The 13,843-nt window shown below is 36.1% G+C and overlaps 2 protein-coding genes across 2 annotated transcripts; both read right to left on the bottom strand.

The window, feature by feature from the left end:
- Positions 1-961: 961 nt before the first annotated feature.
- LOC148830554 (olfactory receptor 51F2-like) lies at positions 962-1,936 on the bottom strand. The gene has a single exon (XM_088922416.1). The coding sequence runs from the start codon at positions 1,934-1,936 to the stop codon at positions 962-964; it is 975 nt and encodes a 324-aa protein (XP_088778542.1).
- Positions 1,937-10,880: 8,944 nt separating this feature from the next.
- Positions 10,881-11,855, bottom strand: LOC148830553 (olfactory receptor 51F2-like). The gene has a single exon (XM_088920063.1). The coding sequence runs from the start codon at positions 11,853-11,855 to the stop codon at positions 10,881-10,883; it is 975 nt and encodes a 324-aa protein (XP_088776189.1).
- Between the last annotated feature and the right edge of the window lie 1,988 nt (positions 11,856-13,843).

The following is a 13,843-nucleotide window of genomic DNA, read 5'->3' as shown; positions in this document are numbered from 1 at the left end:
TAAACAAATGTTGGAAAGTTTCTGTGCTGACATTGCAAAAGGCAGAAGTTATAATATGTATTCATTTTATATCTACAGCATGCACAACAAGAATCTTTACAGGGTAAATTCAGTGAATGATTTGGTAAGATACCCCCTTAATCTTATTGGCAATACAATATTTATTTGACATCATACATATTTTATTCCTGTCAATTAGTCTCCCAAATGAGGCATTTCAAAATAGTTTAATTTACAAGATATTATCATCTTGCAAAAGGGATTTTAGAAATTTATTATCACAACTATAACTCAATAAACTGCATCCTTGTAGTCTCATAACAGCTGTAAACTCTTTCATAGTTTCCGATGGACAATTATTATTTAAGTTTCTTAAAAGAGTTAATGCCTCTGTAGGGATAGAATTGGTTACAATATAGGTGATCAGACTTAACATATAATGTTTATCTATTCACAAAGTCTGCGTATTTATACATTTCACTGTCATGTTTTACCCAAATGATACCACTTTTAACCCAGGTTTCAAAGAACACTTTATTGCTAAAGTTTATATCTCTGTTATTCCAAATTGTATATACAGTATACAGTATGAGGGGAAAATGTTATTCTTAAGAGAGCATGTAAGGAGTACTTGTTTATGGAAGCTGGCAAGATATAAGGGGATTTGCCCAACATCAAAATTACATTTAAGTAAAAACTCTATACCCCTACTTCTTGGAAAATTAAAGTAGGGAATATACAATATGCCATACACTTTGCTTAATTCTATATCCACTTTCACTTAAAATTGTATTAGATGTTCTAAAATCTAAAGCATAAAGGTAAACATTTCAGACAATTTGAGAAAAGAATATTACTAGTTATTAGTCTTTTAAGTAAGGACGATACATCTGAGTTGAATCAGAGGCTTGATGATTGTTCCGAATCTTGTCACCGCTGTATTATTGTATCTCTTTACTAATCAAACAAATGAAACCATTTTCCTGTTTCTAATATATTTTTTAATTTGTACCATTATTTCCTCTGTCTTTAAAGTGTAAATAATTGGGTTAAGAAGAGGAGGAATACTACCCGACAAAGATAAGTTGAGAATTCTGGTATTTGTATCAATGTTCACGTTCACCCAGGCTATAATGTTGGTGACTAATAGTGGCACATAAAATATAGCCACCAGAATCAAATGACTAGTACAGGTTTTGAATGCTTTTCGTCGACCATCGATTTCAGCTATCTTTAGCAGTGCAACTACAATACATACATAAGACAACAATATTAACGCGAGAGGGAAAAACAATAAGGACACGACAAAAAATGAAGCCAGGAACCAGTTGATAGAATAATCGCTGCAAGAAATTTTAAATACCGGTCCATGGTCACAGTAGAAACTGTTAACAATTACAGATTTACAGTAAGACAAACGCGTTACGAAACACACCATTGTTAAAACAACAATAAAAGGAATAAACCAAGAGATGATAATCACTATAATCATTTTAGTATTTGAATTGATAGTTTTGCATCTCAGAGGAAAGCAAATAGCGATAAATCTGTCATATGCCAAAACCAACAGCGCATATGATTCCATTGCAGAAAAATAGTGTACAAAGAACATCTGCGTTAAACAAGTATTGTATTCGACGAGTCTGTTCCCGTAAATAAACATATCTAAAGACTTCGGGATGAGTGATGTACTGTAACTCACATCTACCAAGGCCAAGCTAAAGACCCCGAAATACTTCGGGGTGTGCAGCGGCTGAGCAAACCAGATGATGGACATAATGAAGGCGTTGGCTAATAACGTAGCGACATAAATCCCCCCCAAGAATATAAAATAGTAATTCGAGTTTTCCAAGTCATAGAAACCACGGATGTAAAAGCCGTAAGGTCGGATAAGGGTGGTGTTAAGAATAGGTGTTGTTGACATTTGGGAGGTCATTTTTCGTAACCTGTTAAAAATAAGAACGATGCACAGGAGTTGATCAAAATCAGCTTTGAAAACCAACAAAACATTTGTTCATTGTTTAAAATTAACGAAAAATGAATGATATGCATTGTTTGACCTTTTCTTAAAGTCTTCTTTATCCACATAATAATGGCAATATTTTCAGAATATCGTGATTATAACTAAACATATTCAGACTTACTTTAAAAATAATAAGTTGCTGAGAGTTAATAAAATTACAATCATCATTGATAAGATACCTCTCACCTTTCAAACTCTGCCTCCTCAATTTTGCACTGTAGTGGAGAGGCTCTCTAATTTGTTTAGGACAACAATGACGCTCAGTCACATGATGTATTCCAAGGGGTGAGAGGTGTCGAGGAATCAGACCTTATTTGTATTGAATGTACACTTTAAAGTGCCAGTTAATTGCCTCATTAGTTAAAGTCTCCTCTTGGGCAGCCTTTCTGTAACAGTAACTAGTAAGTCACAAGAAAATATGAGTATGTTGCAATTAGCACTTGTTAAATATTAAGGAGAGGAGACTGGCTGTTTTCCTGTCAGTTAGAAGTAATTGTAAAGGTTTAAATCAAAGATTTTCCCATTAAGATTAAGATTTATTGTAAGTATTATTCTTTACTATTAATTACTTAAGTAGATTAAATTTTAGTTTAATTAATCTTCATTTGTGTTTCATGTGTTGAAAGAAAGTACGTGGTTGTAAATTCTTTACTTTCATTGAAAATCTAAACTGTACTCTTTTGTGAACAGAATTACAGTAGCTAACTAAATCCAGTAAATTAAACTACTTTTTAAAATAATCTTGTTTCCCAGATTGCCAGGCATTCCACATTGTGATCAGTGAGCACATTCTCTGAATGCATCAGATTCCTAAAGAACAAGTAAATTAAAATGAGGTTTTATAGGTTTTGTTTTAAAAGGCAGACTATGAAGGAACGAAGGAGAGCAACAAGCCAGAAACTGGGAACAGATGGATATGGGGGAAGAATGGACATACTTAAAAACTGTTAAAGTCTTAAATTGAATTCATTCCTAAAACAATGAAGTTGTAGTCAAGGAAATACAGTGTGGCCTAAATTCTTTAATGGGTGTAGTACGGAAAATGTAAAAAGGAAGAGTCTGCTCTAAAAGCTGCATAAATTATCCAAGGTTCAAAGATATAAAAATAAAACAAGTCATTAGTACTGCAAAAAAGATACAGAATAATATTGCAGCAGAGAGAAAAAATAATACTTTTCCATTACATGTACTAAAGCATTAAAAAAGCATGGAGTGGAAGTTAAAAGTTTGCAATATGATAGGTTCTTAATAATAAGGATGATTATCAATGACAAAAATAGCATAATAAAATATATACTAGATTTAAGTTAAAGTAAAATAACAATATTTAAACAACTACAGTCACTGTAATATCCTTATTAAGGTAGGAAATTAATACATTTTTTTCAAAGTACACCATTTTCCAGGTTCTTGAGGTGTATGTGTTGATATTTCAAAAAAAAATCTAGTGCCTTAACAGGAAAATCAGCTGCTCCAGGCCATTGCCCACATACATATCCATAATGGCCAAAGTCTGCACAATTTGTTTTTCGAGACTAAAAGGGGAACCTTGTGCAGGTCAGTCTCGGTAGAAAAGTGGAGAAGGGAAATGATTCCAAAAGGGCTAGACAAAGTCGGTACCCAAGGAAAGCAATGTAGAGGTGATGTCCAAAAAAGTCATTAAGAGATTGATCTTCTAGTGGCAGATGAGCTTAGGAGATAGAGGAGACTGTACAATACCAAGTGCAGGGGTGTGGACTGAGACGGGTTTAAATAGCAGGCCAGGCGTGGAATGTTAATTGTTAATTAATGATGTCCCGGTGTGCCCGAAACAGTGCCTCCTACGGGTGGCTCCTGATGCCCTAGATGGTTTGTCTGGGAAGGTCCAATGGAATTCCTGGAGTACGGAGTGGTCGTGACTGTTGTTCTCCCAGATCCAGGACCCATGTTTGGGACCATAGCCCTCCCAGTCAACGAGGTATTGCTGTGTGCCACATCTCCCTCTGGAGTCCAGGATTTTGTTAATTATATAGGCAGGATGCCCATTAATGAGACATGGGGTAGGGGGGAGGTTCTGCTAGTGGGAAATGGGGGAATGGAGAAAGGGTTTGAGGTAGGACACATGGAAGATGGGGTGAACTCTTAGGGTTTGAGGAAGGGCAAGGCGGCAGGGGGTGACCTGTGCAATGATGCGGAAGGGTCCACTTGCGGGCTTTTTGGCAGATGGGAAGATTAAGGGTGAAGAGCCAGACGAACTGCCCTCTTCGGAACTGGGGAGCTGGGTGAAGGTGACCTGGTGTTGTGATGTGGTAAGGAGGGTGCATCGAGCCGCGCGCCAGATTTGATAGATGTTAAGGATGTTAAGGTCCTGGACCGAAGAGGCTGTGGTAGCTGGGCAATCCTCAGGGAGGAGGGTGGACTGTTATCCAAGTAAACAAAGGAACGGTGACATCCCAGTGGCGGAGGTGGTGAGTGAATTGTGTGAATATTCAGCCCAGGTAAGAAAAGAAGACCAATTGTCTTGGGAAGTGGACGAGTAGGTTCTTAGGAAAGAGAGGAGCTTTTGGTTTTCTCTCTCCGCTTGCCCGTTGGTTTCGGGGTGGTAACCGGAAATCAGGGATGTGTAGATGCCCAGGGCTTTGCAGAAAGATCTACAGAATCTGGAGGTGAATTGGGGGCCTCGGTCTGAAACGATGTCCCTGGGGAGGCCATGGATCTGGATTATGTTCTGGACAAATAGGTCAGCCATTTTCTTGCCGGAAGGCAGGGCAGGTAGGGGGATGAAGTGCGCAGCCTTAGAAAATCTGTTGGTGACCACCATGATTGCAGTTTTCACTTATCTGCGTGGTAGGTCCGAGATTAAATCTACTGAGAGGTGAGACCAAGAGCATTGTGGGACAGGGAGGGGATGAAGGAGACCATATCTTTAAGCACAAGGGGTCTTGACACGCGCTCAGGTAGGGAACGCCTGGACATAATGTTTGACCTCAGTTGACATGGATTGCCACTAGAAGTCCCTAGAGATAAGCTCCAAAGTGCGTTGGATGCCCAGGTGACCTGATGATCGGAAATTGTGACCCCATTGGAGGACAGGTGTTGTTAATTAATGATGTCCTGGTATGCCCATAACAATTTGCCTCTCCACTGTGGTAGGAAATCAGAGAACTCAGAAAGAAACTATGGGGGCAAGCTGAGAACATATAAAACGAGTATACTATCTTTGTACTATGGAAAGACTAGATGTAGTTTTGTTCCTCTCTTGGCTGTGGCAGAAGAAAGAATGCCGGATTACCAGAGGGAACTGTTTCGGAGCAGTTAAATTTTTGGATATCTATTTTGGGACATTGGTTTTGAGTTACTGGGGTCCAAGGGGTTTGTGTTTGTAAGTGTGTGTGTTCCTTGTTGATACTTTGTGTTGTGTTTCCATGTATCAGGTAGACAGTGATAGATATTATAGTTTCTAGAGTAATAAGAAGGGCAATTATTTAGTATTACTATCTTGTGAGGGTCTTTGGGTACACTGGTGGTTCTGAGAGTCCTAGCACTCTTAAAATTCTTGCATATAGGGATCACTATCTACAGTACATCTTCCAGTTTGTCTAAAGTGAACAGTAGAGCATATTATTATTCTCATCAGAAGTGCACGAACATAACAGGTTCTTCCGGCTCTTATTGAAATTATACTCTTTGATGGTTAATATAAAAATTAATTTAACCTATTTGTTTCTGTGTTGTAAGATGCTAATTAACCAAAATAAAGTATTTTAAATGTCATGTGGTTGAGAACTGGTGCTCCAGAATTCTGGGGTTTTTTAAAGGTTTTTGAATTGCTCAGCATTGAGGCTACGGATGTCCCAAGACCCGCCTAGCACCAGGTTGCCCCACGTCCGTGGCCTGAGGGCATAGGTTTCTATACCGACATCATCTGACCCCCTGGGCCTGGGCTAATCTCCTTGTTGCCCCCTTTTACCACTCTGCATAGGGTCTCTACTGCTCTCCTTGTCATTCCACGGCATGCCCTTCTGACATCCGTAACAGATGACACCTTCCTTCTGTATCGTCCTTCAACCTCTGTCATGTGCTTTCACAGCCATGGCAGGATTGTCTGAAGAAACATTTCCCCATATCCATGGATGTGCACCCCACAGATTCCTACATTTCAGGCTCCCAAAGTGTCTCTGTGACGCTGCTGACGTTCTTCTTGTTTCAGTAGATCACTGGTTTTGAGTAGCTATTTCTGAGGCTTTCTAGTGCAGAGAATGGAATGACCTGATGTCTACTGGGAACCAATTGGATGACTTTGATATACAAAGAGTTCTTAATTTAAGGAAGCATTTGGTTCCAAACACTTCTCTTTAAGTAAAAGTTTTCATAAGTTACATTTCACCTTTGAACTGTATACAGTTACTATACGATTACTATTTTATTCTTTGTACTGCTTAGTATATATGAATACATTTGTAAATTAATGTAAACACTATTTTGCAATAACTGTAACCTGTGGAATGTCTGCATACATACTGTACAACAAAGAGGTACCTGTATTGACATACTGTACAGCACTGTATCATTTACCCAGGAGGTTACAGCTGCGTTCCTATTCAGAAAACCAAGATTATGGCAACCTTTTATATTCCACTTTTAGCTACCTTTGTAATTAATAGACATTAAGATATATTGAAAAAATACTGCAGTATAATTATCATTGTGTCAATTAAGCAATTAGTAATACTTACCAAAGAATTTGGAATGACCAAATATTTTTGATAGTATTTACCCACCTAATATAATGTTTCCAGTTTTTTAAGGACTGCACACATAGGAAGAATGGAGGCCTGCAGGCATGATCCTTTGAGACACACACCTGTCAACCTGTTTTAAAAATTAGTATAGATTATGTATAGATAATGTAGTCTGTAGTCAGTTAGACATGCATAGGTCCTTTCAATCTGTTTTTTCTGTGAATATTTGACAATATTCTTAAAATGATTTCTGGCTTGTTTAGAAAACAAATCATTTCTTGATACAGTATATTCTATAACTCTCAAACAAAGTTACTGTATTGTAGGATAATTCTGAAATGGTGCTCATTTTAAGATGCAAGTTTTATAATTTATTTACAAAATGTTAATATGAACAGGAAATTATTAGGCATTACTTAATAGTGAATACCATAGATATTAATGTCAGGGATGTCGGAAGGGACGAACCGTGGAATGGCAGAAGAGCGAAAAAGACCCTATGCGTAGTGACGAGATGGGGGTTAGCCCAGGCTCAGCTGTTCAGGAAATGCTGTATAGAAACCTATGCCCTCAGGCCATGGACAGGAGTGACTTAGAGCTAGGCGGGTCTCAGGACATCTGAACCTCAATGCTGAGCGAGAAGCAGAGCAGACACAGGAAGTAAATAGGCTACACAACAAGACACACCAGAAAGACATGAATAATCACAGGAAACTAGGAACAGGAGAGAAGTAGAGCGCCCTCTAGGTGTACTCACATCATGTCCCCATAGCGTTTTTCACAGGTCTTAAGCTTCTGATAAATCGAAAGAGAAGATCCTTAAAAAGTAAACCATGGATGAATGAGAGCTCACAAAGAGCAAACTGGGAACAGATGGATATGGAGGATAGAATGAACGTGTTTTAAATGTAATTCATCCCTAAAACAATGAATTTCTGTTCAAAGAAATATGGCCTAAATGCTATTATGGAGATATTAAGAAAAAGGTGAAAAGGGAAGGGTGTTCTAAAAGCTGCATAAAATGCCCAAGATTGAATGTAAAAAAAGATATTATACTTGCCAAAATGGATACAGAAAGATATTGCAACAGAGACAAAAAATAAAAAATTTTCAGTACATGGACTACAGCTGTATAAAAACAGAAAGTGGGACTTAACAGTTCTCAATATATTGGTTAATAACAGAAGTAACAAAAATATGATAATAAAATATAGAGCCTAATAATGTAATGTAATAATTACATTATTTACATTAATTTTTACATCAGGCAATAATAACATGCCCTGGAACACACACAGATCCAAAGAGAAATTTAGAAAGGCCATTTAATCTGCCTAACTTGGCTTTCAACTGTGGTAGCAAATTGGAGAGCCCAGAAAGATCCCACGTTGGCAAGCTGAGAACATGCAAACTCCACGCTAAAGTTGTACCACACTGGAACCGAACCTATCTTCCAAAGACTGTGATGCAGAAGAGCTAAAAGTACTATACTACAATTATTAATGGTTATGATAATTTTACCATACCTTTTCCACAAGTACTTTCATGTTTCCTACTGTACATGGAATTCTGTTGAGGGGCTGACACTACTGATTGTGTGTGTACAGGTGTGTCTGTGTGTATGGGATCACACATTACTATCAGTGCAAGGGCAAATGCTCCAAGGAACAGCTTAGAAAGGCCCTCATTATTTTAAACAATATGTGACGGAGAGCAGAGAGCAGGAATTCTCAGCATTTGTCACAGGCTTCCTGTCTTCAGGGTCCAATGGGATAGAAAACTACAGCTTGTTATTGCTGTCTGGCATCACAGAACAAGGTGTCATTTAATAACCATTCAGTTCAGGTAAAAAATATTCTATTAGTGTCTATCCATGCGTTTGCAAACCTCCATGTCTTCAGATTAATCGGCCGCATCTTGCTGTAAGGTTGAACACTGTATACAGTATCTATCCCTGAGGTCTGGCTGTGGAGCAGCCTCAGACATCAAACATCGGGTAACTGTGTGCACATTAGCTATTGTACTACTGTCAGGGCCTATAGGCTGTAGTGCATACACTATGAATGTAAACCTGTACAGGATGTAATGCATACCAGATACTTATTCTAAATACAGTATAATACTGTATTCTACTGTATCTAGATATTCTATCTCTGTACTGTATATCTACTGTATTTAGATATTCTAAATACAGTTTAATTGATTATACAATATTCATGATACTATGTGTGAAGACAGACATGGATACAATAGTTTTAGTATCGATACCACTTAATTTGTGATTTTTATGATATATTCGTCTACAAAATAATCAGAAAGATGGAGAATCCTCATCATTCTTCATTTCTTTTGATCTCTTGAAACAGTGAATTTGGAGAGTTTCACAGCTTTCAACTGAATACATTTCACAGAGACTACTATAATACTGAAATAATAGACATTTAATAGGGCTAGATGTTATATCTTATTTTCTGTTGCATTAAGTGCCCCAATCTACTTTAAAAGCTGGTGGATATACATTTTCAGTGAAATTGTTTATTTACTGTATACTGCATTACAGAAACGATAATTAAAAGCAAAGGCAACATTTAGAATATTACCAGTAGCATGCACTATAATGTCTAAGCAAAATATTTAGAACTTTCTTTTTTGAAGTCAACACCATAACGATACTCTTATGTCCTAAAAGGACACAAAGACCTACTGCATTTTGACAAGACGTTTTTTTTTTAACTTTTTAAATGCACCAACAAAAATATATACAATATACATGAGAATACATAGAACCTCATCAGGGTTACAGTAATACAGTTGCTTTTCACAAAAAAAGATTAAATGAGGTAAATATAAGGCACACAGTGCTTTTCTGTTCTAACAGAAATAGTCTGGAGATTGGCCCTTACAGTGCTCTCTGTCCTTTTCAAATTGTAAAATGTGGATCTCTTCTCCGACCATTTTATTTTAGGCACTGTATATACTGTAATAACAGGCAAGCATAATGATTCAGTCAATTAAACATTATTATTATTTTTTCCAATGGGATTTAAAAGTAACATACTGTAACATATTTTTCTAAAATAAATGTCAATATTAGAATCCTTCCTTATACAATTTTTCATATCCATCCAGAATGTTTTAACAACAGGACAAAACCTAAACAAATGTTGTAAAGTTTCTGTGCTGACATTGCAAAAGGCAGAAGTTATAATATGCATTAATTTTATATCTATAGTATGCACAACATGAATCTTTACAGGGTAAATTCAATGAATGATTTGGTAAGATACCCCCTAAATCTTATTGGCAATACAATATTTATTTGAAATACATATTTTATTCCAGTCAATTACTCCCCCAAATGAGGCATTTCAAAATAGTTTAATTGACAAGATATTATCAGCTTGCAAAAGGGATTTAAAAAAATTATTATTACAACTATAACTCAATATACTGCATCCTTGTAGTCTAATGGCAGCTGTAAACTCTTCCATAGTTTCCAATGGACAATCATTATTAAAGTTTCTTAAAAGAGTTAATGCCTCTGTAGGGATAGAATTGGTTACAATATAGTTGATCAGACTTAACATATAATGTTTATCTATTCACAAAGTCTGTGTATTTATACATTTCACTGTCATGTTTTACCCAAACGATACCACTTTTAACCCAGGTTTCAAAGAACACAGTTTTATTGCTAAAGTTTATATCTCTGTTATTCCAGATTGTATATACAGTATACAGTATGAGGGGAAAATTTTATTCTTAAGAGAGCATGTAAGGAGTACTTGTTTATGGAAGCTGGCAAGATACAAGGGGATTTGCCCAACATCAAAATTACATTTAAGTAAAACCTCTATATCCCTACTTCTTGGAAAATTAAAGTAGGGAATATACAGTATGCCATATACTTTGCTTACTTTTAAAAATAATTCTATATCAACTTTCACTTAAAATTGTATAAGATGTTCTAAAATCTAAAGCATAAAGGTACTGTAAACAAGACATTTCAGACAGTTTGAGAAAAGAATATTACTAGTTATTAGTCTTTTAAGTAAGGACGATACATCTGAGTTGAATCAGAGGCTTGATGATTGTTCGAATCTTGTCACCACTGTATTATTGTATCTCTTTACTAATTAAACAAATGAAACCATTTTCCTGTTTCTAATATACTTTTTAATTTGTACCATTATTTCCTCTGTCTTTAAAGTGTAAATAATTGGGTTAAGAAGAGGAGGAATACTAACAGACAAAGATGTGTTGAGAATTCTGGTATTTGTATCAATGTTCACGTTCACCCAGGCTATAATGTTGGTGACTAATAGTGGCACATAAAATATAGCCACCAGAATCAAATGACTAGTACAGGTTTTGAATGCTTTTCGTCGACTATCGATTTCAGCTATCTTTAGCAGTGCAACTACAATACATACATAAGACAACAATATTAACGCGAGAGGGAAAAACAATAAGGACACGACAAAAAATGAAGCCAGGAACCAATTGATAGAATAATCGCTGCAAGAAATTTTAAATACCGGTCCATGATCACAGAAGAAACTGTTAACAATTACAGATTTACAGTAAGACAAACGCGTTACGAAACACACCATTGTTAAAACAACAATAAAAGGAATAAACCAAGAGATGATAATCACTATAATCATTTTAGTATTTGAATTGATAGTTTTGCATCTCAGAGGAAAGCAAATAGCGATAAATCTGTCATATGCCAAAACCAACAGCGCATATGATTCCATTGCAGAAAAATAGTGTACAAAGAACATCTGCGTTAAACAAGTATTATATTCGACGAGTCTGTTCCCGTAAATAAACATATCTAAAGACTTCGGGATGAGTGATGTGCTGTAACTCACATCTACCAAGGCCAAGCTAAAGACCCCGAAATACTTCGGGGTGTGCAGCGGCTGAGCAAACCAGATGATGGACATAATGAAGGCGTTGGCTAATAAAGTAGCGACATAAATCACCCCCAAGAATATTAAATAGTAATTCGAGTTTTCCAAGTCATAGAAACCACGGATGTAAAAGCCGTAAGGTCGGATAAAGGTGGTGTTAAGAACAGGTGTTGTTGACATCTGGGAGGTCATTTTTCGTAACCTGCTAAAAATAAGAACGATGCACAGGAGTTGATCAAAATCAGCTTTCAAAACCAACAACATATTTGTTCATTATTTAAAATTAACGAAAAATGAATAATATTCATTGTTTGACCTTTTCTTAAAGTCTTCTTTATCCACATAATAATGTAAATGGCAATATTTTCAGAATATCGTGATTATAACTAAACGTGTTCAGAATGTTTACTTTTAAAATAATCAGTTGCTGAGAATTAATAAAATTACAATCATCATTGAAAAGATACCTCTCACCTTTCAAACTCTGCCTCCTCAGTTTTGCACTGTAGTGGAGAGGCTCTCTAATTTGTTTAGGACTACAATGACGCTGAGTCACATGAGGTATTCCCGAAGGGTGAGAGGTGTAGAGGAATGAGACCTTATTTGTATTGAACGTACACTTTAAAGAGGCAGTTAATTGACTCATTAGTCAAAGTCTCCTCTGGGGCAGCCTTTCTGTAACAGTAACTAGTAAGTCACAAGAAAATATGAGTATGTTGCAATTAGCACATGATATCTACAGTATGTATGAAAGAAGCCTGGTCTCTTTCTTAAGTAAAATAACACGGAGTGTGTACAGTAGCATGATAGTGCAGGTCTCACATTGTGTCCCTTCCTTTTTGTGTTTCTGTGTGAGGTGAAGGGAAGGTCCACTTAATATTTTGTAGCGTTTTTCACGTCTTAAGCTTCTGATTAATCAAAGAGCAGATCCTTAAAACGTAATGGATTCCAGCCTGGGGTCATGGAGTTAATCTGGTATAGCTCTTGTTAAATATTAAGGAGAGGAGACTGGCTTCTTTCCTGTCAGTTAGAAGTAATTGTAAAGGTTTAAATCAAAGATTTTCCCATTAAGATTAAGATTTATTGTAAGTATTATTCTTTACTATTAATTAGTTAAGTAGATTAATTTTTATCTTAATTAATTTCATTTGTGTTTCATGTGTTGAAAGAAAGTACATGGTTGTAAATTCTTTACTTTCATTGAAAATCTAAACTGTACTCTTATGTGAACAGAATTACAGTAGCTAACTAAATCTAGTAAATTAAACTACTTTTTAAAATAATCTTGTTTCCCAGATTGCCAGGCATTCCACATTGTGATCAGTGAGCACATTCTCTGAATGCATCAGCTTCCTAAAGAACAAGTCAATTAAAATGAGGGTTTATAGGTTTTGTTTTAAAAGGCAGACTATGAAGGAATGAAGGAGAGCTCACAAGCCAGAAACTGGGAACAGATGGATATGGGGGAAGAATGGACATACTTAAAAATGTTAAAGTCTTAAATTGAATTCATTCCTAAAACAATGAAGTTGTAGTCAAGGAAATACAGTGTGGCCTAAATTCTTTAATGGGTATAGTATGGAAAATGTAAAAAGGAAGAGTCTGCTCTAAAAGCTGCATAAATTATCCAAGGTTCAAAGATATAAAAATAAAAAAAGTCATTAGAACTGCCAAAAACATACAGAATAATATTGCAACTGAGAGAAAAAATAATACTTTTCCATTACACGTACTAAAGCATTAAAGTGGAAGTTAAAAGTTTGCAATATGATAGGTTCTTAGTAATAAGGATGATTATTAATGACATAAATAGGATAATAAAATATATACTAGATTTAAGTTAAAGTAAAATAACAATATTTAAACAACTACAGTCACTGTAATATCCTTATTAAAGTAGGAAAGTTCTTCAATTTTTTTAAAGTACACCATTTTCCAGGTTCTTGGGGTGTATGTGTTGACATTTTAAAAAAATCTAGTGCCATAACAGGAAAATCAGCTGTTCCAGGCCATTGCCCACATGCACATCCATAATGGCCAAAGTCTGCACAATCTGTGTTTCGAGACTAAAAGGAGAACCCTGTGCAGGTCAGTCTTGGTAGAAAAGTGGTGAAGGGAAACGATTCCAAAAGGGCTAGACAGAGTCGGTATCCAAGGAAAGCAAGGCAGAGTCGATGTCC

Source organism: Atractosteus spatula, chromosome 7, assembly GCF_055471065.1.
Source record: "Atractosteus spatula isolate fAtrSpa1 chromosome 7, fAtrSpa1.hap1, whole genome shotgun sequence".
NCBI lineage: Eukaryota > Metazoa > Chordata > Actinopteri > Semionotiformes > Lepisosteidae > Atractosteus > Atractosteus spatula.
The sequence above is the reverse complement of the archived record's forward strand: the minus strand, read 5'-3'. Positions and strand labels throughout refer to the sequence as shown.